Source organism: Strongylocentrotus purpuratus, unplaced genomic scaffold, assembly GCF_000002235.5.
Source record: "Strongylocentrotus purpuratus isolate Spur 01 unplaced genomic scaffold, Spur_5.0 spur5_scaffold_2, whole genome shotgun sequence".
NCBI lineage: Eukaryota > Metazoa > Echinodermata > Echinoidea > Camarodonta > Strongylocentrotidae > Strongylocentrotus > Strongylocentrotus purpuratus.
Window position 1 is genome coordinate 22,650,247 of NW_022145605.1, and position 26,354 is coordinate 22,676,600.

Genomic DNA, 26,354 nt, shown 5'->3' on the forward strand with positions numbered 1-26,354 from the left:
ATTTCCGTTTCAAAACAAACAAAATATAAACAGACATAATATAATACAGTCAAATATAATATAAACAAAGTAAATTCAGTATTATGTAGAACAAAATTTAGTTGATAAGAAATATTGGGAAAAAACAGTACTGAACAATAGGAAAAAAAATGACCTTGATGAAGTAATTCAAAACGGAGGGGCTTGCTAAAAAAGCAGAGCTTGTATGAGGCAAGCCCCTGACTTAGTTACATGGATACGCTTAAATAATTATGGTCGAAAGCTAATACCAGTAAAACACACTAAAAGGGAATACAAAAAAAAAAAAAAAGTAAAAGTAAAAATAAAAGTAAGATAAATATAGTAACAGAGAGAGAGAGAGGGAAAGGGGAGAGAGCAAGAGAGAAATAGAGAGCGAGAGAAAGGCAGGAAGAAGGAGATGGGGACAGGAGGCAGGTACACCACCAGGTCGTTAGGCTTGTTTAGATTATTCTTAAAAAAGAAACAAAAAAGGAGGAAAGGAGGAATAACAAAAGGAAAGATTTGTTTTATCTTTCCGTAGGTTTAGATTTTTGAGCTTGGCTTGTTGGTGGGGAGTATTGGCTGATTAATGTTTTCCTAAGTTTACGTTTAAAATTGCTAAGACTAGGGGCTTCTTTTATATCGTTGGGAAGAGAATTCCAATAGGCACATCCAGCGAAGACAAATGAATTCTGTGCAAATAATGTTCGTGTTAAGGGTAAGTGATAACAGTTCCGTTGTCTAGTCGGGTAATTGTGTACAGAGGCATTTTTGCAGAACATATCGGAAAAAATTGCGGGGAGGTCGTCTTTACTTAGTTTGAACATAAATTGGCCGAGTTGGAACACATAGATATCTTTCACTTTGAGAATATTATTTTCGAAAAATAAAATATCTGTATGAGATCTGAATTGTGTTTGAAATATTATCCTGAGTGCTTTTTTCTGCAGCAGTAGGATCCTATTTAATTGTGTTTGTATTGCACATCCCCATGCTATAATCCCATAATTAATGTATGGTAATATTAAGGTATGATATAATGTAAGAAGAGTTCGAGAAGGAAGAAAGTATTTGAGTTTATTGATAATACCGATGTTTCGTGAAATGGTTTTGCATATATTATCGATGTGAGTTTTCCATGATAATTTTTTGAGTGGCACCTCAGATTGCACTGTGTGAGAGCTCTCTAGTTTTCCTTGGATATTTCCATGTTTCTTGATCCTGCTGCAAGTTCTTCTAAACCAGTATGTTTATTTCGTAGTAGAGGACCTAAAAGACCAATTTGAAGTCTAATATAACAATTTGAAGTCTCATATAACAATTTGAAGTCTCATATAACAATTTGAAGTCTCATATAACAATTTGAAGTCTCATATAACAATTTGAAGTCTCATATAACAATTTGAAGTCTCTTCTTCTTTGTCATATCTATACTCACCATTAGAAAAGTACTTTATAGAGCAGTTAACTGATGCTGCGGGGTCAAAGTTCGCCATAAGAGGGGCAATGTATTGTGTCGCTGCCAAATATCGATGAACATAGGAGCCCAGGTACATAAAACCTGCATAGATTCAAGTGAAATGAAAATACTTCTTGTTAACATATATGTATATCGCTGGTTTTCGACAATGGCTGTAAGAAATTACAAATATGGCAGGAATATAGTGGACCTCGAGCTTGTTTCTTTGAATAGAAGCATATGCGGGTGCTAAAAAAAATCTGATGAATTATTTAAATTATAATGATCATTAAATAAGGACTTCTAGGGGAAACTCAAATTGGTAACACTCTATTAGTTAATTTTGCTCTTTAACAAAAAAAGAAGGGCACAATGGCTTACTTTATTAATCAGCCTACATAAACTTAACTGATCTCTGAGAAGTGACTAACTTTTGTTTTATAAATGGCCTAAACACTGTGGAGCGGTGTGTGCAGCACTTTGAAACTGCAAGGAAAAGGCGCTATATCAAATATATTTTGGATTGGATTGGATTTCTCAGCAGCTTTTTATATATTCTGAGACTCCTCCTTCCATTTTTCTTTTCAACAAGGTTGTCATACAATTCAATGAATTAATTTTATTAAGAGCAAGGTACCAAGGAATAAGGTATAGCATTATGTGATAGAAAAGTTTGCAAGAATTCATCCTTACCTCCTGTTGTCAAGAACAACTCTGTCACGTTGTGTCCATAGTAGGGAAAATCAAATTCTAATTGCAGTTTCTGAAAGAGAGTAAAGAAAATGTGATAATTAAATTTCAATGAAGTATAATTCCATTAATTGCAAGAAATCCCTTTAAAGGCCAAGTCCATTCCAAAAATAACTTACTTAAAATAGAAGGAGAAAGTTATTTGATTTTACTCAAACTTTTTTTTGATTGGTTTGTCTGATTTTTCTGGAGTGGACTTGGCCTTTAATAATGCCATGACATATAAATCAACATTGTATGTAATTTTGCAAAACCTTGTGCATATTCTTTTTTATAATGACCCTCTGTGAGCAGTCTGAAAGCATAAATTCTTAATTTGACACAAACGTAACATATTTTCTTCAGTCTTGAAGCAAAGCTGAGTGGGGTTCATAAAGGTTGGTTATGTTAAGCAACTGCACATGGCTTGACACTATCAGGGTCTGGTGCACATAGGCTGACGCCCCCCATTATTTAACTCCACCTCCCCCCAATCAAAGTTTTAATGGGCGGAGGGGCTGCTCAAGCCCATTGACCCCATCAATTTCAATCCGGACCCTATAAGCTAATAGGTAAGTGCAGACCCTGCAACTATAGTACAAGGACCATTCACATGTTATTACACAACCTAAATAATGCAGATCTTGTCTTTGAAGGACATTGGTTGGTGCCTGCAAAAGTGCAAAGAACTCTGAAACTGATATTTTCAAGTACCTTCATACAGGCCTAACAGTACTAATCTCAATAACAGAGATGTATCATGTATCAAACATTTAACATAACAAGGTCAATTCATTTGTTTTTATAAAAAAAACAAGAAAAAGAGGAAGTAATTATGGAATTTACCTCAACTTATATGAAAGTGAAACTGAGAGAAACCAGGATGTATATTTGAAAGTACAATGATCCTGGAATTTGAAAGACCTCCATTCAGGATGTACACATTTACTATGCAGAATGTAAGTGGCCATTATATATTGTTTTCCACAGCACCACATAAAACAACGGGTGTAGGAACAGCCCTTGAGATTTAAATGTTACTTACTGCAGCTAATCTTGGGTTGGTCGACAAGTTTGGATGTTTCTTGGCTTTAAGCTTCGTCAGATCGACCCAACGACGATTGCCCTCGTTATTAACGCTTGAGTAGTACGCCACACTGTAGTAATTATGATTATCCTGTTGAAAGATTGGTGGGAGGCAAGTGGTTAGTAATGTGGTATTAACAGAGGGTGTATACATGGTCTGACGTACGTGTAAGCGGTAGTAAATAGTTAAATAGGCATCAGCTGTTGGGATTAATCATACCCTTTGGATGATGTAAGATTACCTGTAGGAGTGCTGTGTTTTATACAGTCAAACTTGTCTATAAATGCTCCCCAGGGAGTGGAAATTGTGCACACATTGTGTGCGGGTAAGCCTGAATCCGATGACCGGGGTAATAATATATCTGTAAAGCACTTAGGTACATCGTTGGATCGGTGTATTGAGCGCTATATAAAAAACCGGATTATTATTATTATTATTATAAATACCACAACATTCATTTCCTCTTGTACAGTAGTTTCTTATTAGAACATGTACCAAAGTAACCTGTACATAAAGACCACCTGCCTATAAACATGTTTTGTAAAGGCCATTTATTTTGTCTCCCTTGAGTGGTCTTCAATCATATACAGGTTTGACTGTATATGCTTCAAAGTAAATAAGACCATAATAATTGCATAAACAATTTGGGACAGATTCAATTTCATCATCTCCTTTCTTATTCAACCTTCCCTCATCCTCTCATGTTACTCCTAGCAGCTTTTCCATCATAATCGTGACATTCCTCTGCTTCCTAATTTATTATTTATAGATTTTTGAAATCATATTTTAACCTGTTGCGTACAAGATCCGGGTTGATCCTTTACTATGCCGTTGGGAACAAGACAACTCAGTAGTCAATGGGTTAAAGGTTAAGACCAGTATTGGAAACGCCCAAATTTCAAAAAATGAAATGGAAGTTCTTATTACCAATCATGTGAAAGAATATGTTTTGAATAATACATGATGATACAAATTTTGCCGGAAAACTGCCTACTATTTGATATATTTTGGTAAATTAGTTTATCTATTGGACTGTGAGAGATAAAAACGCACGTGTCCCGCACGTGTGCGTAGTCCCATATACATCTTTCTGTGTACAGTGCTTGTAACTTTATGAAGACTGGGCCAAATTTTTTATCATTTCGATGATTCCAGAACCTTGCAGTACATCTATGCTAGATGATCAACCTTTTCTGATCGATTTCACAACGTTTCTTTCACAATGCAATCGCATGACCATAACTGGTCTTTATCTTTAACAAACTGTTTGGGGGTTATGATATCAATCAAAGTGTTCTAGACAGCAAGAAGACTAAAAAAAAAAGCAAGAGGACCAAAAAAGCAAGCATCGCAACACACTTGTCAAAAAGCATAGAATCATGAATTGATATACATGTAGCTACATAGATGTGTTTACTAAAGGTCACCGCCGTTTGTTTACATGCATGTAGATTCAAATCACTGAAAGTTCATTGAAGAGGTCAACTAAGGCAGATCTATTTCCAAAGCTAATTCTGTGCAATATCCCATTTCGATATGGAACAGCTTTGAAATTGATCTCTGTCACGGTGATACCCTTCGATCCCTTGGCTATAGTCACTAGGCCTGTCCTCATCAGCTCGAGATTGCCCAATAGCCCGCTATTTCTGATTTCGGAAATAATCCTGAAGTTACAAAATCGCGTCTTATTCAGCTCGAGACTTGACCTCGAAACTTGAAACTCGAGCTCGAGGAATAAGCTCAAGATATTTTGCTCAGGGTTCGTGCATAGTGCAAGTCTTAGGGCTGTTGAAGACGCACCGGACAAATAGCGGGATATTTTGCAAATTAGCCCAAGATATCTTGGGATGATTATCTTGACCAAATATCTCGATATTTGGCAATCTCGAGCTGATGAAAACAGGCCTACAGGGATATTTTAGTAACCTGATCATCACGTCATGCGATCATGCTATGATCCAGTATTAATCACTGGTATTTCATATTTCCTCTTCTCCAATACACCGTTATTAAAAAACTGAACTCTTATCTAAACTGATATCATCAATTGCTTGTACTTTGTATACAAGTAATGACATCCATGTAAATATTGCAGTTTTTATTGCTTGTACATGTACCATTCTGTGTGCAAACATAATCAAAATATTGTATTTTATGTTAAGAAGAGTGTGTGAAAATTCTTTAAAGGGTACATGTAAATGATATGATTTTATTTTTTATCAAATATTATCAATGTATTTTGCCTCTGTACAAATCTGTGGTGTTTCCTTTTTCTGACCCCCCCCCCCCCCACCCCTCCCTCTATCCCATCCCACCCCACCCCACCCCTTTATCTCCTCATCAATATCAATCAAATCAAAATTCACATTCTTGTCATGGAAGCTTGGTAAAAGCCGGAGAAATTATATGATTGCAGGGCCCTCATAGATGATGAGGCTACCCTGGGTAAACAAGATATATCATTACTATTATTTTTACTAACATTACTATTGTCATTGTTGTTATTTTTGTTGCTGTTGTTATTATCATTATCATCATCATTATTCTGTGTATTTCTCAAGAGTGAGTTAAAAATGATAACTTTTCATGTTCTCTTCTCTTCCTCTTCCCTAAAATAGAATATCATCTACTAAAATAACTCGACATACAAACACACTGTACTGCAAAATGTGGTTTGAGTATTCTTCTGAGTAGTACATGTGTACTTCAGACCCACTGGCAATATAATAGGATTACATGCGTAATACGACGCACACACTTGAAGGTAAGCTGAGTCAGAGAGTTGCAGACGTATAAAGATCAAACTCAATTCGTGACGTTAATGTGCTAATTTGGTTTGACGTCTGACAGGGTCTGACAGGGGCGACAGGAAGAGACTAAAGAGGGAGGGGGAAGGAGGAAAGAGAGAGGGGGAGGGAGGAAGGTGTGAGAGGCCGGCTAACGCACACTGCCTACTCTGTGTACAATGTGTACATAGCTCATAGGTACTGTGTACATTCGTTGTCTTGTGTTCAAATAAAATTGCATGCAGTACAAAACATTTCACCAAAGTGAACTACATGTATTATAGAAATCGAGAGAAAAAACCTCATTCATAAAAAAAAATGAGTATGGCTATTTGTAGAAAGGAGATTCAAGGATTATGTTTGTATCATTTATAGTAGCCGAGTTGAACATAGTATCTCAATATACATTGTATGTACATGTAATATGTTAATTGCACAGAATTTTTTTCAAAAATCAAAGTCCTGACAGAACACTTGACTAGACATCTAAATTCTCTTTTTATCCTCTTTCACGCCTATTTTATATGTGTTTGCAACAAATTTGTATTTGTAACTTTATATATGTACAGCTACATTTCTTTTGGATATTTTGACATTTCCTCTGTCTGAAGACAGTAGGGTGTTTAATCTGTGTGTATTAAACAGAACATGACTTACTGCCCTTCTGGCTCCGAGGAGAGGATCTTCAAATGTACTTACCACTGTTGTGATATTTTCTGTAACTGGAGTATTGTCTACTGCTTGTCGGACTGTCCGATGTACATGGTTTTCTCTGAATTCAGGATTGTATATCGCTTCTTCTTGCTCTAAATGAAGGTTGTATTCTACAGAGAAAAGACAAGTAGAAGAGAAGGCATGGAAAAAATGGTAAATAGTGCAATGCAGAGAAAGCAGTAACAAAACATATTATGGGAGAGGGAGGAAAAAAGAGGTGAAATAGAGAATAAAAAAAAGGTTGATACAAAATGGCATGAAAAACAAAGGTTTATGGTAAACAAAAATGACAGATGTAAACAGCTCGATGCAGAGAGAGCAGTAACAAAACATATTATGGGAGGGGGAAGAAGAAAAGAGGTGAAATAGAGAATCAAAAACAGGTTGATACAAAATGGCATGAAAAGCAAAGGTTTATGGTAAACAATAATGAGAGGAATCTATTCATAAATGTAGTATGCTGAAAATGGATTTGGGGTTGTCATTAATAAAATTTGTTCATAACTTTTATATTTCCCCTTATGCTACAATTTTTTGAAACATTTACCTCCTCAATAATAGTAAACAATGAGAGGAATCTATTCATAAATATAGTATGCTGAAAATCTGAAAATAGATTTGGGGCTGTCACAAATCGAATTTGTTCTTAACTTAACTTCATGATATTCTGGATATCAGTGAAAATAAATACATTTAAGATAATATACATGTAACATGATGGGATTACAAAATTTGTATCCCATCGTTCAACCTTTCTCAGCAGAATTTTCAGTGCTTTCCCTGAATCTATAGTACCCTATAATTGCATGAAACATTTACTTCCTCAATAATAAACATAAGAGAAAACTATTTATAAATATAGTGCGCTGAAAATGGACTTGGGGCTGTCATACATGTAAATAGAATTTGGTCATAACTTTCATGATATATCTGGATATCACTGAAAATAAATACATCTCATCTAACATAATAGGACGATAGGAGTACAATTTTTTTATTGAATTGTTCAACTTTTCTCAGCAGGAATTTTCAGTGCTTTCCCTGAGTCTACAGGACCCCATAAGCTATAATTGCATAAACATATACTTCCTCTGGCTATGAACTTTGCAATTCCTCACTTACATTTTTCTATTTATACATACATGTCAGGCAATGCTGAAAATGGATTTGGGGCTGTCATAAATAGAATTTGTCCATAACTCTCATGACATTAACATAATATGACGATTGCATATTTTTTATCCAATTGTTCAACTTTTCTCTGTGCTTTCCCTGAATGTACACAGGAACTATAATTACATGAAACATTTACTTCCTCTGGCTATGAACTTTGCATTTCCTCATTTTAATTGATCTATTTATAAGTTTTCTATTTTAATATACATACATGTCAGCCAATCAAGGAGAACCTTTAATGCACTGGTCCCAAAATACAAATCAATACCAGCTCAATTATTTTCATACTGGTAAATCCATTAACCTCTTAGGTTTATAATAGCAAGCAAGGTCAACTCTCATAATAATATGACATTTATACTGATTGATGGATTCCTCTGTGGTGTCTATCTACTGCTCTACTCTATTTTAAAGTTGAACTTCAAAGAAAATCACAAATATGTCAACTAATGTATGACTAGAAACTGGTAAGCTAACAGATGGCCATCGTACAAGTTTTAGGTCAACTACATATCGGGTGATTTATAAAAATACAAATACAACCACCGGCATAGCAGCTGGGATATACGAGAGATTCGCCGGAAAAATAAAGATGTTTTAATGACGTCACTATATGGACCAATACTGCCCAAGCAGACGACATCCCATAGAGAATGAACATAATTGCAAAGCTTTTATTTGTCAAATTATAATGAGTTTAGTGTATATAAATGTGATGGCATGTCAAACCATTCAAAAGGGGATATGACCCGATTCCGATAACTAAAATCTTTTGCTTGTAAATACACAGGATAGGGGTTAATTAACAGTCAAAGAAACCAGACTTTCGAATTGAAAACCCCCGGAACGATGTTGAGGACGGCATTTGTTCCCTCTTGAAACGCCGAACATACCGCGGTGTGTCCAGCTGAATATTCAATGGCGTCTTATTTGTTTACAAGCGACAAATTCCTTTATTTTTGTATCGCTGCATTTGTCATCAAAATAAAACCATGTGCGGGGTTAAGAGTGAGGCAATAGATTATACATTTAGCCTGACGGTAGTGGAGTAAGAGAAAGAACTCAAGAAAAGATGAAAACACAGGCACTGAAAATGTGTGAGATGTCATGGGACATCGTCTGCTTGTGCAAGTCATGTCCATACTGTGATCTCACGCATCTCAGCAGCGTTCGGGGAGCTCTTCAGGTGCTATGACGGGGCTGTATTTAAGCGTTTTATAATTTATAATAATCATTATTTCGAATGTTTCCAAGCATTGAATTTTGATAACCTTGTCGAATCAACGTTTCAACTTTGCAATAATGAAATTAAGTTAGTTTTTAAAATCAATAAACATCAACTTTAAAACACAAGTTTCAATCGTACACAGTGCATTGTACTATGTGTGCAATGTTCTGGAAACTATAATTGCTTTGAATGAAAATGAGTGTATTGGTATGATGGAACTGTTTTTCGTTTCAGAATGGAGGACTTTAGGTTAATAAATACTGAACAAACAAATAAATATGAAATTCATATTGATTGGAGGGGTATTCCCATTGGGGTGTTTATTGACCGGTCTACCTGTTTTAAATTTCAAGCATCAAGCATATATATTCATAAATAGTGATCATTGTACTTTGTGTGTAAATTACTTTTTTTATCAAATCCATATTTAGAGCTTATGGGCATTGTCGTCCTGCTATTTAAAGATAAACTTCAGTTCTGGTAAAAAAAAGAAAATGAATTCTCACAGAATCTAACGAAAATTACACTGAATGTTCAAGATTACAAATAAATGTCATGTGCCAAACAATTTTGGAAAAAAATGTATACTGGCTGAGTAATGAGCATAGAAAGATAAGGAAATCAGGGTAGTACTAGCCCCGACACCATGTGTGTTGTCCCATATACATCTTTCTGTGTAAGTGATTGTAACTTTACCAAGACTCTGCCAAATTTATGATGATTTTGAATGATGACTCCAGAACCTTGCATTATGTATGCTATATGATCAACTTTTCTGATCCATTCCACACCTTTTCTTTCACAACGCAATCGCATTACCAGAACTCAAGTTTATCTTTAATCATACTTCTAAAAACATACCACCACAAAAATGCAGCCCATGGTTTAACATGTTAGATTGTTTACTGAATATCTAATTATTTACTTTCAACTATGCATACATGTCTGTACTTCATTCTCCTTTTTGTCCTCTATTTCTTTCTCTTTTTTTAGTACTTATTTCTTTCTCTTTTTTTAGTACTTTGTTCTCTTTTGTTTTGTCTGTACAGTGTATGTGCTCTGTTATGTTTCATTGTAGGTTTGTTTCTTTTTGCTCAAATATTATCTACTCTTTCTTTTTTTCTTACCTGTTAACGAATGACACTCTTTACACAATAAAACAAGAAGGTATGCTAATGACAGCATCCATGCTGGTGATGTAGTTGCCATGGTGGTGGCTTCCTGTTGAGCGCCTGCTTCTGACTCTAACTTTCACACATCAACGGAAATCTGCAAAAGACAAGAGGAGAAAGAAGTAAAAGAGAGGGGATACAATGAATGCATTTACATGCTGGGATGGTACGTCATTTTATTTCAAGTAAATATGCATTTAAAAGTCAATAATAGATTTACAAGTAGAAGAAAATAGATAATACACTGAATCTGTCGAGATTGCAAGAAATAGTGCAACTTCTGCCAAATTGGACTCCGGAAATGTATATACATGTAACACATGTTTTGCATAGTTTGATGTTCTTTTTTAAGATTTGACTCATTCGACTTGTGGGACTTATCCAATTCTCAATTCAATCAAGAATCTAGATTTTAAAAACAGGCAAGTAGGAATATTCTGGTCTGTCCTCAATATGACTTTTCGTAATGTAATCAAATTGAATGCACAAACCTTTGTTAAGTGCCTCATCATTACGAGTTATTTCATTTAACTGTTAAAATATTGTCTTTCAATAGTCAGAAAGGGTAGGACAAGCCATAATGTTTGTCCTACTGAACCTAGAAACAATTAATTTACGGTATTCAATTCGCATTCTGACTATTGAAATACAATCATTCATAAAAGGTGAATGAATTCGTTTGTTACATGACACCTAACAAAGATTTATGAATTGAAATTGATTAAATGGTCCATTAGAAAATCTGCAGATCAGATCAGATGCTGTTTTTATGAATTACTAGTTTGAAACAACATGTGGCATATTTCTCATAATTAACCCTTTCCAAATACCACCTATTATTCAAGTGTAATACCATACCTAAAAATAAACCTTAGTCTAAAAACTATACAATGTACTGTAGATGCAGTGTTCATGAATTACATTGATGTTTTATTTTTGTTTTAAAGGGAATCAAATGTTGATACCTGGGTAGTCCAATTTTTATACTATAAATATCTTATTCATGAGACTGTAAAGTATATATACATGTACATGTAAGTAACCAGTCATTTTCCCAAGTAAAAATAAATAAATCAGTATATCTCTCATGAAGAAAATTTTAAAAAGTCTCTTTGCCATCATGGATAAGACCAGTGGAGTTTCAGATGTAGAAAGTATATACTGTATAGCACGTTTTCCTACCTTTGGGGAATCTTGCAACCTACATTGTGTAACTTTTACAACAGGTCTGGGGAGACTGTGTATAGCAACTACCACATGCAGGGAAATTTACTTATGAGAACTCAAGTACATATTAATTACAAATGTCACAATACAGACTCAGAAATAATTTAAATACTTCACGTAGTTCAAGTACTTCAGTATGATTTTGACCTTTTGATATGTTAAGACTTAACTCATTTTTTTCTTCAGCCTCCCAATGTTATAATAATACAACTATCAGACACTTCTTACAAGTTTTATGTCTACATGAATCAAAGTTGACATACACTTTATATGTATGTTCTATGCCTTCATGCATTGTACAATTTGAATGCAGGCTATACCATATATTTGTTGTTCAGTACATGTGTACCTCTACCTTCATTAACAGGACCCCTATTTGAGGAGAAAGTCTAAATTATCTACTAGCAGCTGACCTTATCAATTATATTCCCGCAACTAGGAACAAATAGCATGTACATCTACATCTACATGTACGTGACCCATTTTGAGGCACTAATTGCATGTTCAATAATCGCCATGAAGTACAAGGACGTTATGAATACAGCATGGATGATGACTACCGGTAAATGTACAATGTACTGTCATTAGCCTATAAATGTACATCAATGTGTAATGTAATCAAAGCATTTTGTTTCCCAAAGAGGGTGTACTGGAAACACAGCAACTGATTTGTCCTCACGATACGCCTTGGTGTCTAAAAGGCATCTTCCAGAAAACCTTTGGCCATTTTCCAAGGATTTAATTAACTCCTGTAGGCCACCTTCCAGCTGACTTGTTACATCACTCATGGTATCCTATAGACCAACGTTTTTTAATCAGCTTCCAAAATCTGCCTTTGAAAGCATTAAGCCACTGAATCAAAGCTTGCATTCATGACACATCAGGCTTATAGCCTATGTATTAAACATGCTTGTACATGTCGATGCATAATTGCACAGGCCAAAAACTGCTGTGACCAGGCAAAAATTAAAGTTAGGTAAGAGCTTCTTTATTGAACATCTCTTTGCTGTTCCTGTTCCACCTAGTTCCTATGCCAGAGATAATGAAATACTTTTTCACGGTAAGCAGCTTTCAAGAATTGCAAAAGACATGGTGTTGTGTCAATTATGATACAACTATTTCCCTGCATAAAACGATCATGAACCTGAACCACTCATGAAATTCACAAACATTTAATGCACATGAGAGTTTCTGGTTCTACAATAATCTGCATGCCTATACGTGTATATCTTTTTATTAATGGCTATGGTATTTATTACCTATAAATTGTTCACCGCACAAACTTCAATATGCCCTTTTTATGATCTAAATATATCACTAATAAACGTCTTGTTTTTCGTAAGCAGTCAGACCGCAGCGCTCGCCAAATCGCCCGTATTTACTCAAGTCGTATGCACGTTTTTGCTCCTTATGAATACGTAATGAGCAAAAACATGGCACAGTTCTCATCTCTCTGCTATGCTCAGGATTCATTTAATGAAATTGAATTCGTCATGAATATTGAGCCAGAACTATACACCTTATAATGTACTATTCAATAAATAGTGAGTGAAGTTTCAAAATGTGAAAAAAACACCAAAAAAAACTTGCAAAAAAAAATATTTGAAGAGTCGGATATACATGTTAAATAACCATTTTTATCGGGGGTGCGTCTCGCTGAATTTTGGCTTACCACATAATGTATATATTTTTCTAACATAATATTATACTTCCTGTCAATGTCGGTCTCAATACCAGTCAGGAACTAGCAAAGTAGTAGCTGATGCATAATAGACTTCGGCGGAAAATAAGACATGGCCGATCGACGAGCGTTTCGCAGCGAGATCAACCGGGGGATACCACGTTATATATATAGCTCTGCGTCGATTCGCGGTCCAACCAGTCTGCGCGCTATACGTGAACACGCACGGAAGATAGACGGAGATTAAGGATATTCATGAATTACTCTCGTGTGCGTAACCCCCGGTCGTAGAGGCTTTGTATTGCCCCATATACTTATTATTGTGTATGATACTCATGCGCTACATAATTATAGAAGTAAACGGAAAGTACAAAGTTGGATACGGATACGTAAAAGTGCAATATAGAATACCAACTCTATAATTAGTAGGGGACAGTGGGGAGGATTTAAGTGTCTTTATAGGCTTATTTTGGTCAGTTTTTAACCTCATTTTAACATAGAAGACACATTTTCTTTCTCATATGTATAGGTCTAGTTGTGTAAATACAAACCTTCAGGGGGAATGTGATTGATATTGTAATTGAAAAATGAAAAATATGATTGTTCCCATCCCTGTTAATAATGTCATGTTTGTATCGCAGGCGGTTGGCTCAGGTTGTAATATTTCTGATTTTTTTTTTTTTTTTTTTTAATCCCGTTTTTTAATTTGTAAACCATGAAATAATAAGGAAAGCCTCAAACATGAATTTCTTTTGGTAATCCCAAGGCATTTGTTGATGGAAATATTTTATTTGATGATTCTTTTGTCAATTTTGTAATGCCAGTTCATGTGTATTCCTGGAAATAAAATAATTACATAATTCTTTCCCTTATTCTATTTTCTGTTTGATTTTGTTCAATAGTGACCTATGTGACCCGATAATTTATTTTCACTCACTTGTGATATTATTTTACATATTATTTAAACATGCATGACCTTTTCTCATCTTTTAAACTCCCAATAATCTTCCAAATGACAGTGTAATAATGCCTCCCAATCTAAACAAAATAACAAACAGACAAACACACACACACACACACACACAATTTTTGGCTGTTGAAGAAAGACAAACATTTGCAGCCCCCTCCACGTTTAAAAAACAATTTCTATCCCTGCTGCCATTTCTACTTTTCGAAGAGTAATTGTAGGTGGTGGTTTATCGGGATAAATTAAGTTGATCATCATTAGTAGAAAAATATTTAGTGCAATCAAATTTTCCAACTAATGTTATGTCCACTTGAAAATTGGCTTAATTTTTTTTCTCCAGGTTTTTCTGTTTCAAAATTTATCGGTGAAATCTTATTTATATTCAAATTTTAAATGTAGGGGGGACAGGCATATATTTTATTGGCAGTATAGAATATATTGAGGTTCTTTTATTATCATGCACTCTACAGGACATACCGTTGATACTGGGTGGTTGCATTTATCATTGCAGGATCAAATGAACTAGTTATTTCTCAAAAGTTCTATCTAATTAATATATGAAATATGTACAGACATGCACAAACAGGAACACTCATACCATGCCTATCTGTACCTTTCTTCAAGCACTACAAAATATTCTTGTAAACGTTACACATGATCCATTTTTTTTCAAAACATTTATTAATATTTTTCATATAACTCTTTGAACTTATTTACATAACTGACATAGCACAATATCTGTTTAAGGTAGGCTTTTTTCCTTAATAGTTAAGCATACTGGCGCCGATATGACATTGTCATGGCAAGACGTGTAAAGATCTGTCCTTTTTTTCTTCTTCAAATATAAAAAATTGGCAGACATAAACATGATCTACTCAAGCTGGAGATGTTCACTCTTCCATTGATATTACATTAAATGTTATGCTATTTAAACATAATATATGTAATGAAAGACCAATGTATGATATTAAACATACAATGAATATCTTGCATTTAGCACACACAAATGAAGAGGTGTTTTTCTCACAGGTTATTAATTGTAGATATACATGTAGGTATTTCCACATGTATATTGAGAGTTATGCCATGAAAGATCAACATGAAGATATATATCAAATTTACGTATAAAAACAATATAAGGCAATTGGCAAGTTAAACGTATTATGTTATAAATGTGAGATACCTTCTCATCCTGAGTTGATTGATCAACACACTAGATCACAAAATTACATCTTTATTGTTCATGTACAAAGAATACTCTCTGCATTTTGGCCAGTGATGCATCTTAAATTACTACATAATGTATTTACATTTAACTCTACAAATCTTTTTTCCTAACCTAAGCAAATACCCAGATGTAAAATATGCTTTATACATACCCATACATATTTCAATATCTTTGGTATAATGTTCAGCTGTTTGCAAGGTGGAGCACAAAATATATACTTAAAACAATCACATATATGACCTATGCCCTGAATGTAAACATTGCTCATATGAAAGGATTATGAGGCTAGTTTGAGTGATGAATGCTAAGGCAAGATGAGTTATTCATACATGAATTATAAGTTGAAGCACAAGCATTGCTATCCAATTGTACTATGTGTCGACACGCATGGGAAAATATGACCAGTATGACCATGCTCTACATACATGTATCAAGTACATAATAGCTTGATCAGAAGAAACATGTAATCTAAGAGAGAAAAAATTCTCCTAAAAAGTGTTATCACAGTTAAGATATTTGCAAGACAAGGTGATTTTAAACGTAATATGGCAAGTAACTTGAAATGTACATGTAAAAAGTACACATGCCACTTTCACAATTTTCCTTCAGAGTTGTACCATGTACAAATGTTAAAAAGCTTAAATGTTAGAAACACTTCAAGCATTTTTATAAAGTACTAAATCTTACGCAATAAAGTCACTAGTAAAGTGTTAAATGTATCACAAGAAAGGACTACGTACAAGTATCCCAAGTGTGACTTCAAAGCTGTGGAGCCTTCTAGCTTACTTCACAGCTGTGTATGCACATACAGTGGTAATTAAAAGATTGGAATGAGATGATGTATACATTACAGATCTAGATATCCTGCCACACCATTACATTCCTGACTTACACAATATAAAATGAAATTATGCATGATAACTTGGATTAGAAGAATAAATTTGAGAAAACCAGCAATGGTTTCTAAAATCTGACATTGTCCCTCACATTAAACTGTCATCTAGACATGTATAAAAATCACTGCCTTCATCCATTTGTATGTCCTCATCCACTTCAATGTCCTCATCCACTTCAATGTATTCATCTTCTAGCTCAAGTACATCATATATTTCATGTTCATTTTCACTGAAAGTATAATCTGTTTCAAGATTGATTTCAACGTCTTCAAAGCTCGTGACATGTCCCTCATCATTATAATCTTCGTCACCAATATCTGACTCGGACGATTGAGCATCAACCTCTTCCTTATCATCTGGAGTATCTACATGTACCTGTATACCACCAACATTTTCACAATTCTTACATCGGCACCCAGGGCCACATTTCTTGCCAGCCTTCAAACATTTGCACAACCTATTCTTGCATTTGCTCTTTGAGCAAGCACATCCTCGAGTGAGATACAATACATTGTCTCTTATGCGATTTATATTTTCGTCAGTATCCCAAATGATGCTTACCTTGACAGTACCATCCTCATTAGAAACATTATAACCATAGAGTGTCACATTTGGATACTGAAATTGTGGTGTACAAGCTTCCCCCCAAACTGTTGAAACCCAACAAGATCGCAACCAGTGAAGTTTAAGAGAAGTATTGGAAGGAAGTAATTCATCCTCATAAACGCCCTTCCATGAAGCCATGCGAACAATATCGAGTGCCTTATGATGGTGCTCTAATCCAACTGGACATTCAATGGAATTATAGACATCAGCAACTGTATTGTAATTATGGAGGCAAGCTCGGTTAGCTTGGAAGTATACACATAGAATAAGTCGATAAAAAGATAACATACCTAATTCTGAGTCAACATTTATATCAGTTTGTGACAAATGTCCAATTGTATTACTGTAACCACCTGATATAAAGTGGGCATTGTGGAAAAATGTCTTTAAAAATGAACTCTTTCCAAGATGTGCGAAGTATGACACAAAGTCACAGCCTGAAGAAATGTATATAACTTGTAAGCATTTCCTTGCATTTATGCCCTTATCTTTGAAACAGGCTAGATCAGAATCATTATCAATGGCAGATTGTAATGACCCAATATTCAAATATTTTTCATCCCCAACCTTGGCACGATATTGAACCGTCACTTGCTTTGCACCAAAATCTAGAGGTAAAGCTATCATTCCAATATCACGATCTATCGAGTAGATTAGAATATTATTACATTTAGTGTCGAAAACGTGTAACCAGATTTGGGTATCTGATTCTTCATGATTATGTATCAAATGATGATGGTTAATACCATGCTCACTGACGGACATTCCTGACCAGGTACTAGATGTTTGCAAACCTGTATGAAATCCACCAGAAGTTATGAACACCTGGTCCTTTTGCAAATCCTCATATTTTACAAGCTCAATGAATTTCTTAGATAAAAAACGACACAAACTGTGCTTATTTTGACGTATTTTAAGGAAATTACTCCACTGTCTTGGGAGTGGTACATCATCATCAAGAGCATCAAATACATCATAATCTTCATTTTTTCCATCTCTCCTGGAACGTTCAACATCTTTGGGAGACACTCCTTGGGTGCGAACTTGATCAAATAGTACACGCACATCATGGGCACCTTTTCTAAAGAAAGGCAATATCCACCTCGCTACTAAGAACTTTGCATAGTCCAAGAAAGTTTTCAAACTGTGCAAAGGGGAACTGTATATAATGTTCATTCCCTCTATTATTACACACATACCTGACACAAATTGATATGAGTGAGAAACTACCTCGTAACTTTCTGAATATCTTTTACGAAAGAAATCATACACAACTGATTTAGCACCTTTGTGTGGTAAACCATCTTTGTCACAAATAGCTCTAGGATATTCAGCGTACTGGCATAAATCTGAAATGGGTGTCTTAGTTTCCCGAGAAAATGCCATTGTTCTTTTGTAACAAAGGGTTATCAACTTATTTTCCTTTTCTTGATCCGTTACTTTCTTCTTTCTCAATTTTTCTTTAGCAAACGTTTTCAGTTGAAATTTTCTCTGAACAGGTGTCTTTACAGAGGTTTGTTTCAGTATGTGCATTTTACAGTATGATTCATACGAATCATTTCCTAGTTCCCTATATGAAAGAAGGCATTTTTGCTGTGCAGCAGTTGCCTTAACATTTGAAACAACATGGAAAAGGCTCGCTTCTTGCAGAGGCTGGAACATTTGTGTTTTAGAAAAATTCTCAAAGTACAGCTTGACATTCTTAAACTCTGATTGAATGACAGACCACTGTAAGTCTCTGTGGACATTTTCATTTACATTTAGGATGCCTAATTGTTCTTCAAATAGACGGATCAAATGAGCTTGAAACTCCATGGTTCCTACTAACTGCTCCATGTGTTTTGGAAGAGAATGTGTGAAGGCTATTTTGAAGTCTTTATTAATCAACATCTCGTGCCCTTCATCAAATCCTACTTTAGCAAAGTTGGTACCTTTTATACTGGACACAAAACATCCTCTTTTGAAATGTTCCAAAACATCTTGGGGTAGGGCAAGTAAACTACTAATGTGCAGTGGGATTAATTTGGAATAATTGTGACGGTCAAATGCATGGAAAAGCGGGGCCATTTTCTTCAGAGCTGCCATACGCAAATTCCAATTTCCCTGTCTTATGGCTATCCACAAATCTATGTAACAAAGAACATCTTCATATAAGAAACGATGCCAGAAGCGGAAAGTTTCATATTTCTGCGACATTTCACTACAATATTTTGTAAACTCCTCCATAAATGGGATCATTGTTTCGGTCTTGAAATCTGTCTGTGCATCTTTGAATTCTGGTACTCCTTTATATTTACCATTTTCAAAAATCAATTTTGAAACAACATCTTTTACATTTTTTTTGAATTCGCTATTTGACACAGATTCTTCCTGACCTGACCGATAGTCAAAAAATGACTGCCACAGACACATGAATACAGCTTCATAAACTTGAAGCAGAAACCTATGTGTTCTCTTGAAGTTAGAACAAGACCCAAGACTGTTAAGTGTTGAACTCTTGTGAGACAATTTGGCTATGTCCTTTAACCCTGCATCCCAGAAAATTTTTAACAATACTTCCTGGAAGTTTTTCAGGACATGCCAGTCCCCAAGAAAGGGAATCACCCAATCAAGGGACTCTCCATATTCTTTCTTTAAATCATATAGTAGTTTAACAGTTGCCCCATCTCCAGCAACAACCAAATGATTTGTAGTCTTGTTGATTCCAAACGTATCATAAAGGATACCTAAAGCCTTTAACATTGTAGAAGGTGAGTCCGCCTTTTCATCTAAAACATACAAGTATGCAAATTTAGATTTTTCTGTTAGTGTTTCAGCTTCTAAAGCAAGTTTCAGCTTGAAACTTGGAATAACACACTTTTCACACTCTGTTACACATGAATACCTTTGTGCAATATAAACAGCCATTTCGAATGAAAGCTCATTGGCTGACTGACATTCATCATCTGTAAGACAAAAGATATCTTCAGACAACTGACCTCTAATGTACGTCTTGAATAAAGGAACATCAAAATCACTCTTAGATGGAATTTTGAGATCTTCCAAAACTGGCAATCTTCTACGGATGTTTGGTTTCTTAACAGATGTCTGTGAGTTGTCAACAGGGATGATTTCATCATCCTGAACTGTTGATGAATTTGAAATAGTGACTTCCTTGTTCAAATATTCACATGAATTTAAGGCCTCGGATTCTGGTTTTGGCTGCTGGGCCATGATAGATGTTCCATGCCAACTACGAGATTTATCGGCTACCACTGCCGCATATGGAGATAACACATCAATATTATCAATAGATACACATGACAACATCGATTGATTAATATGTGATATGGGTCCTGACTCTTCTCGCACGTCTTGCACCTTTTGCAAAAATCTTGACAAGGTGTCTTCAGAGCAGGAAAATCCTAGCTTGTTCATTATTTGCAATAACTTTGACGAGTGTGATAAACGTTTGATAACATTAGCAGTTATTACATGAAATGGGTAATTGTGTTCTTCATTAAGAATGAATTGCATTACAAACACAAGAGCTATCCTTTTCTTTTTCCTCCTTACACCAGCAGGTGTAGAATCAGTTGGATAAACAATAGGTTTCTCATCAACCAAAGCAGTGGTGTTTCTAAAATAATTCAATTCTTCTGCACTTGCAGTGAGCAGAACTACACAGTTCCAAACAAAAGGAATAAACATTTTTTCAACAGACTGAAAATCAAATTCATTCAAAAGCATGGGATCTGAAACAAAGTGACTAGTTATTTGTTTAGCCTGGACTCGGAGGTTGGTATTAAAATTAGACACAACATTGCTCAATTGTGTTTGGAGAGACATATCATGAGCAGAGTTATGAGGTACAGATGGTTCAGCTTGAGATTCGCATTCCTCTACTTTCTTCTGTAGCAGTCTAACTTTTGAACAAGAATTGTGCCACTGATCAACTAAATCATTAAAAGTAAGGTTTTGCAGGTAGAAAAAACAACCTTTCTTACATGCAGAATTGTGCACACATAATATATCAATAAATGTGTCCACAATTTTAGTATGAAGCCAAGTTTTAGTTTTCACAGATGTGTGGTAGTCAAGATCAGTTGTACATATTTTCCTTAACGATTGTAAATAATAGTCGTACGCATATGATAGCAAGAAAGAACATCTGTCTTTCAATACTGAACATAAATGAAGGTATGTGGCCTTTAAACTTTTTGAAATTGCACTTTCGATACCGACTTCTTCTTCCTCTTCAACTGGGCAAGTCATATTACATAAATCATTTTCTAACTTCTCCAGGGTTTGAGATGTTTTACCTGTCCTCAATGAGTACCGATAGCAAGACGGACATAAATAATTCATAGGACTCGCCTGAAAGCTCTGATTTATTTCAGTGACTTTTTTCAAGCCATCATCAGCTAAAATGGTGGAGGAATATTTTTTGCCTTTCAATGAAGAACCACAAACAGCACAATAATTGACACTCTTATTAATATGAAAGTTGGAAATTTGACTTCTATGTACTTTACAAATATTAATGGTTTTAGGAATGTTTTCAGCTTGTACACAGAAAATATCATTTAAATCTTCTAATGAGCATTCAGTTTCCACCTCAGCTGAAGCTGTGCAAGATAAGTACGTTGATAAAAAACATGGTGAAGTTAGATGCTTCTTTCTTGACTTTTCAGGAGTGTATAACGGATTTGACAACTTCTTGAAATATTTAAGGCGACATCCATTGCAAATACAAGTTGTATTATTAACATGCTTGCAGTTACTTTTGATAGCAGAAATAAGGTTTCTAGACTTGATTGAGCTTAAATGGGTGTATTTAAATCTCATTTGATGACATAAACCACATGGTCCGCAAACTTGCTTACCACATGGTTTCTTTACCTTTACCCCAACAAACTGTCGCTCTCATGTGTGTATGGTGTCCGATGACACTTATTGTGATCTCTCTCATGTACTTCAATGGTGGATGACTTGGATCTCCTGTAGTCTGGAGGGTGATCAGTCGGCATGATGCGTGCTGCTGGAAAAGGAACTACCTTCTCGTCTGGAGGGTGATCAGTCGGCATGATGCGTGCTGCTGGAAAAGGAACTACCTTCTCGTCTGGAGGGTGATCAGTCGGTATGATGCGTGCTGCTGGAAAAGGAACTACCTTCTCGTCTGGAGGGTGATCAGTCGGTATGATGCATGCTGCTATAAAAGGAACTACCTTCTCGTCTGGAGGGTGATCAGCTGGTATGATGCATGCTGCTGGAAAAGGAACTACCTTCTCGTCTGGAGGGTGATCAGTCGGCATGATGCGTGCTGCTGGAAAAGGAACTACCTTCTCATCTGGAGGGCGATCAGTCGGTATGATGCGTGCTGCTGGAAAAGGAACTACCTTCTCGTCTGGAGGGTGATCAGCTGGAATGATGCGTGCTGCTGGAAAAGGAACTACCTTCTCGTCTGGAGGGTGATCAGTCGGCATGATGCGTGCTGCTGGAAAAGGAACTACCTTCTCGTCTGGAGGGTGATCAGCTGGAATGATGCGTGCTGCTGGAAAAGGAACTACCTTCTCGTCTGGAGGGTGATCAGTCGGCATGATGCGTGCTGCTGGAAAAGGAACTACCTTCTCATCTGGAGGGCGATCAGTCGGTATGATGCGTGCTGCTGGAAAAGGAACTACCTTCTCGTCTGGAGGGTGATCAGCTGGAATGATGCGTGCTGCTGGAAAAGGAACTACCTTCTCGTCTGGAGGGTGATCAGTCGGCATGATGCGTGCTGCTGGAAAAGGAACTACCTTCTCGTCTGGAGGGTGATCAGCTGGAATGATGCGTGCTGCTGGAAAAGGAACTACCTTCTCGTCTGGAGGGTGATCAGTCGGCATGATGCGTGCTGCTGGAAAAGGAACTACCTTCTCGTCTGGAGGGTGATCAGTCGGTATGATGCGTGCTGCTGGAAAAGGAACTACCTTCTCGACTGGAGGGTGATCAGCTGGTATGATGCATGCTGCTGGAAAAGGAACTACCTTCTCGTCTGGAGGGTGATCAGTCGGCATGATGCGTGCTGCTGGAAAAGGAACTACCTTCTCGTCTGGAGGGTGATCAGTCGGCATGATTGGTGCAGCTAGAAAAGGAACTACCTTCTCGTCTGGGGGGTCTTTTTGTGGGTGATCAGCTGGGATGTACGCTGCTTCCAGATAAACAATTGGGCTGCCATGTTTTGCCTGTAAATTGATATTGACAACAACAAAAAACAATAAAAAAGGAAAAATTTCAAGAACTTTCAACTCATTTAATTGTTGATTTTATATCATTGTTTATTTACATAAAAATCATTTAATCAATGAATTGATGTCATACATTATCATTTTTCATTTTATTTTTTTATTAGATTATAGAATCATTTAACTTAAAATTAACCTAAATATAATCCTTTCATACTCTAAAATAAGAAGTGTCTTTCTTAAAATGCTTGGGTACCATCTATTGTCTATGAATGTGAAATGCTTTTAAAGACAAAATAGAATACCGTACTAACAAAACCTGTGTAAAATAAAATTACATACGTAAATGTATGAGCCACATAAATGCCAAAACAAATTACATTCAATAAAAGGCTAAAAGCATATACATGTAAGTACCTTTTTCCTCTGTCTCCTCTTTTTAGTCTTCCTCCTCCTCCGCTTTCTTCTCTTGGCCTTTTGTTTATGAGCCACGTAGCACGACGTGGCTTTGGGGAGGGCAACATCAGTGTGGGATCCATGTCGAGGGCGAGGCCTTAGTACCTCGACATACGGGATGTACGTGATGCAGATTGGTTTACATTGCGATTTCCTTTCTTGGGATGGCTCCGCCTTGGGTTTCCTTGCTGTTGGGGGGTAATACTTTCCGTATTTCTCTCTTTTTTTGTAAGCCACCAAATCTAAATTAGTTTCGGTCCAGGGTAATTCTTTTTTGGGTTTTTTAGCGGTGAAAAGTTTTGTTAATTCTGGTGGGATCCTTGAGGGTGCACTTTGGGATTTAGGGGACGGGTTTGACGCCAAATCAAAAAATGTACATAGTCTTTGTGCCAATTCAAATTTCCCACAAAAATTCAGATGTAAGCCGTCCAAAACATATAAGTAGTCATCCCTGACAAACAAATCAGAAGCATCAAAAATTCTGCAGGACCAGCTCTTGGCGAGTTTTGATAGTTCTCGATTGTAGAATAACGATTGTATATAAAAATCTTCACGATCCCATCTGGGCAATATTGCACTAAAAATTATTCTCGCTCTAGGGAAGCGTTCACTAACAGATATATATAACTTTAAAAATGAATGTTTGTCCTTATTCCACACACCCTGCTGAAGATTGTTTGTTCCACAATGTAATAACACAAAAGATGTATTGTTATCGATAAAGTCTCCTTGCAAATGTTTTATATGGTGGCGAAGAGAGTCAATATTTGCTCCAGGAAAAACATGAACATTCCAATTTAAATTCACATGTAAGTCGCATAAAATATTTCCTAATCCGCGAAAAATAGAATCACTAAATATGGTCACGTTAATGCAGGATGTCTGGCCAGAGCTAGAGGCAGATCTGTAAAAAATAATTGATGGAAACAAGAACAAAATTTACTGTTAAAATATCAATTTTAGTAGCACATAATGGCATATGTTAAACCAGTCTTCAGCCACACAATTAATTTTAATAATAGCTAGACTAGGTCTATGTCTTATAACTTTGATAAATAAACTAGTCTAGGCCTACTGCCAAGCCCAATCGTGACCATTCATGATTATGAATTATTCTGAACAACATATTTTGGAGGTCAAATATGCAACACTTCCATCAAAAATATCTATCAAACACATATCAATATAGGCCTACCAAAACTTAATCTCCCCATAAAGAGTCTAGCGTCTATACAAACTAGGCATTAATCTGTTAAAGTCACGTCAGCTCAGCTCAGCTGAATCTAGAATATTTAGATTTGGACAAGTATCGGTACACAAATTTGTACATATGGGACTGAACATCTAGCATGCTGCCGCGCACTCGATCCAGCAAAGCATAGTCAATGCTATTGCGTATTGACCTCTAGCGATTTATTACGTGCTGAGGCAGCAATTGAACATAATACAGTCAATGTGTCACTAATGTACACACTGAATACGAAATGGTCGATCGGCAAGTTTGACAGTAGACTCACGATTTTGATTTTTTAATTAGTCTTTCCAACATTAGCAAGTTAAAAAATTTGTATTTTAATGCTATTTAGGTGTCATCAATTGCCACTAAAGTACCGATTTTGAGTGAAATCAGTTGAGTTTTGGACAGTGGTGTTTGAAATGTTGAGAATCAATAGAACAGTTTTTAATATGCAGCCGAGATCGTAATGCAGCTATGTGTGGCTGTCGCGGGGCCGTGGAAAAACTCCCGGCTTAGCCTCGGTGGCCATGGTGACAATTGCGATTTCCCGCGGTTAAGAGTTATTTTTCTCACAACTTCCGGTAACAATTCCGTACTTTGGGGAGTTTGAAATGCCTTTTATTAATAGAAAGAGCACTTGCGTCTCTCGAATTTGCGCATTAAATAATCAACTGGACATCAACGAAGACGTACGTCGAAAAATATCGGGAAAATACTTTCAATACCAGTCAGGAACTAGCAAAGAACGAAACTGTTTAAAAAACGAATCAATCGTAAGGACAAAAAATGACTTTTTCGATGATGGGAAAAATATGCTTTAAAAAATACGTGAAACAGCAAATTTGGTATCAAACGAAAGGCCAGAATTCAAAGATTGACTTACCCGGTCATATCGCCATCTTGGATGTACAGGGAGCCTGTAGAGGGCGAATGTATTACACCTCCCAAATCTCGTAAATTTTATCGCGTTTCACGAGAGCACCGAAAGCGACCAAAGTACACAACGAGATTCTGAGTAAATTTGTACGCACAGCCTCATTATCGCGCACGCTGCGGTCTGACTGTAAGGGTGTTTTTCACAAGGGTGTTCAACAAGAAATTGATCACAAATGGTCATGGCCATTTCAATCAAGAGTGGAGTCAATCACAACTTCACTTAAGATTGATATCGACTGGTTTGCAGGCACCTTGTCGGTTGTTGTGCGTAACGAGGTCTGAACTAAGAAACTAGGCTGATGGCACACTGCAAAGGCTTTGTACTTAAGTTTCTGCGGACACAGCCAGTGACTGACAGAGCTAGGCTCTACTCAAGGCTTCATGAATTGTGGTAAAGTGTCAAAGTAGAGTCTGTACCTGTAGACCAGGGACCCGTTTCATAAAGCCTTTTTTCAATGACAAATCTGTTGATAACCAATCAGAAGCAAGGATTTCAGTAGCTTGTAACAAAAACTGTTACTTGTCACTGATGACAAGTTTTGTGAAATGCCCCCCAGGGCCCCATC

General features: G+C 36.2%; 2 protein-coding genes across 4 annotated transcripts in view; both read right to left on the reverse strand.

The window, feature by feature from the left end:
• The window catches only part of LOC589368 (plexin domain-containing protein 2), a 47,690-nt gene that overhangs the window by 8,328 nt on the left and 13,008 nt on the right, over positions 1–26,354 (reverse strand). For both annotated transcript variants that reach the window (XM_030991998.1, XM_030991999.1), the window contains exons 3-7: positions 10,307–10,448; positions 6,761–6,885; positions 3,234–3,365; positions 2,153–2,222; positions 1,439–1,561 (exon numbers count right to left, since the gene is read on the reverse strand). In XM_030991998.1, the coding sequence (XP_030847858.1) occupies positions 1,439–1,561; positions 2,153–2,222; positions 3,234–3,365; positions 6,761–6,885; positions 10,307–10,388 (532 nt within the window). In that variant the 5' untranslated portion in view covers positions 10,389–10,448. The remainder of the gene's footprint in view (positions 1–1,438; positions 1,562–2,152; positions 2,223–3,233; positions 3,366–6,760; positions 6,886–10,306; positions 10,449–26,354) is intronic.
• On the reverse strand, positions 14,885–25,891 carry LOC574973 (cell surface glycoprotein 1-like). Of its 2 annotated transcripts, XM_030991996.1 has the most exons (3): positions 25,736–25,891; positions 23,577–24,519; positions 14,885–23,159 (listed from the first exon to the last, which is right to left on the reverse strand). In XM_030991996.1, exons 1-3 carry the CDS (start codon positions 25,741–25,743, stop codon positions 21,840–21,842), a joined length of 2,271 nt encoding a protein of 756 aa, XP_030847856.1. In that variant the 5' UTR covers positions 25,744–25,891; the 3' UTR covers positions 14,885–21,839. The 2 variants fall into 2 exon arrangements, with proteins under 2 accessions (XP_030847856.1, XP_030847857.1); XM_030991997.1 differs by lacking the exon at positions 25,736–25,891 and having other exon boundaries at positions 23,577–24,575.

Excerpts from the sequence above, each read along its gene's own strand:
- LOC574973 (XM_030991996.1), bottom strand. Across the intron at positions 23,160-23,576 it reads AGAGGAGACAGAGGAAAAAG|GCAAAACATGGCAGCCCAAT; the intron begins GTACTTACATGT and ends ATCAATTTACAG.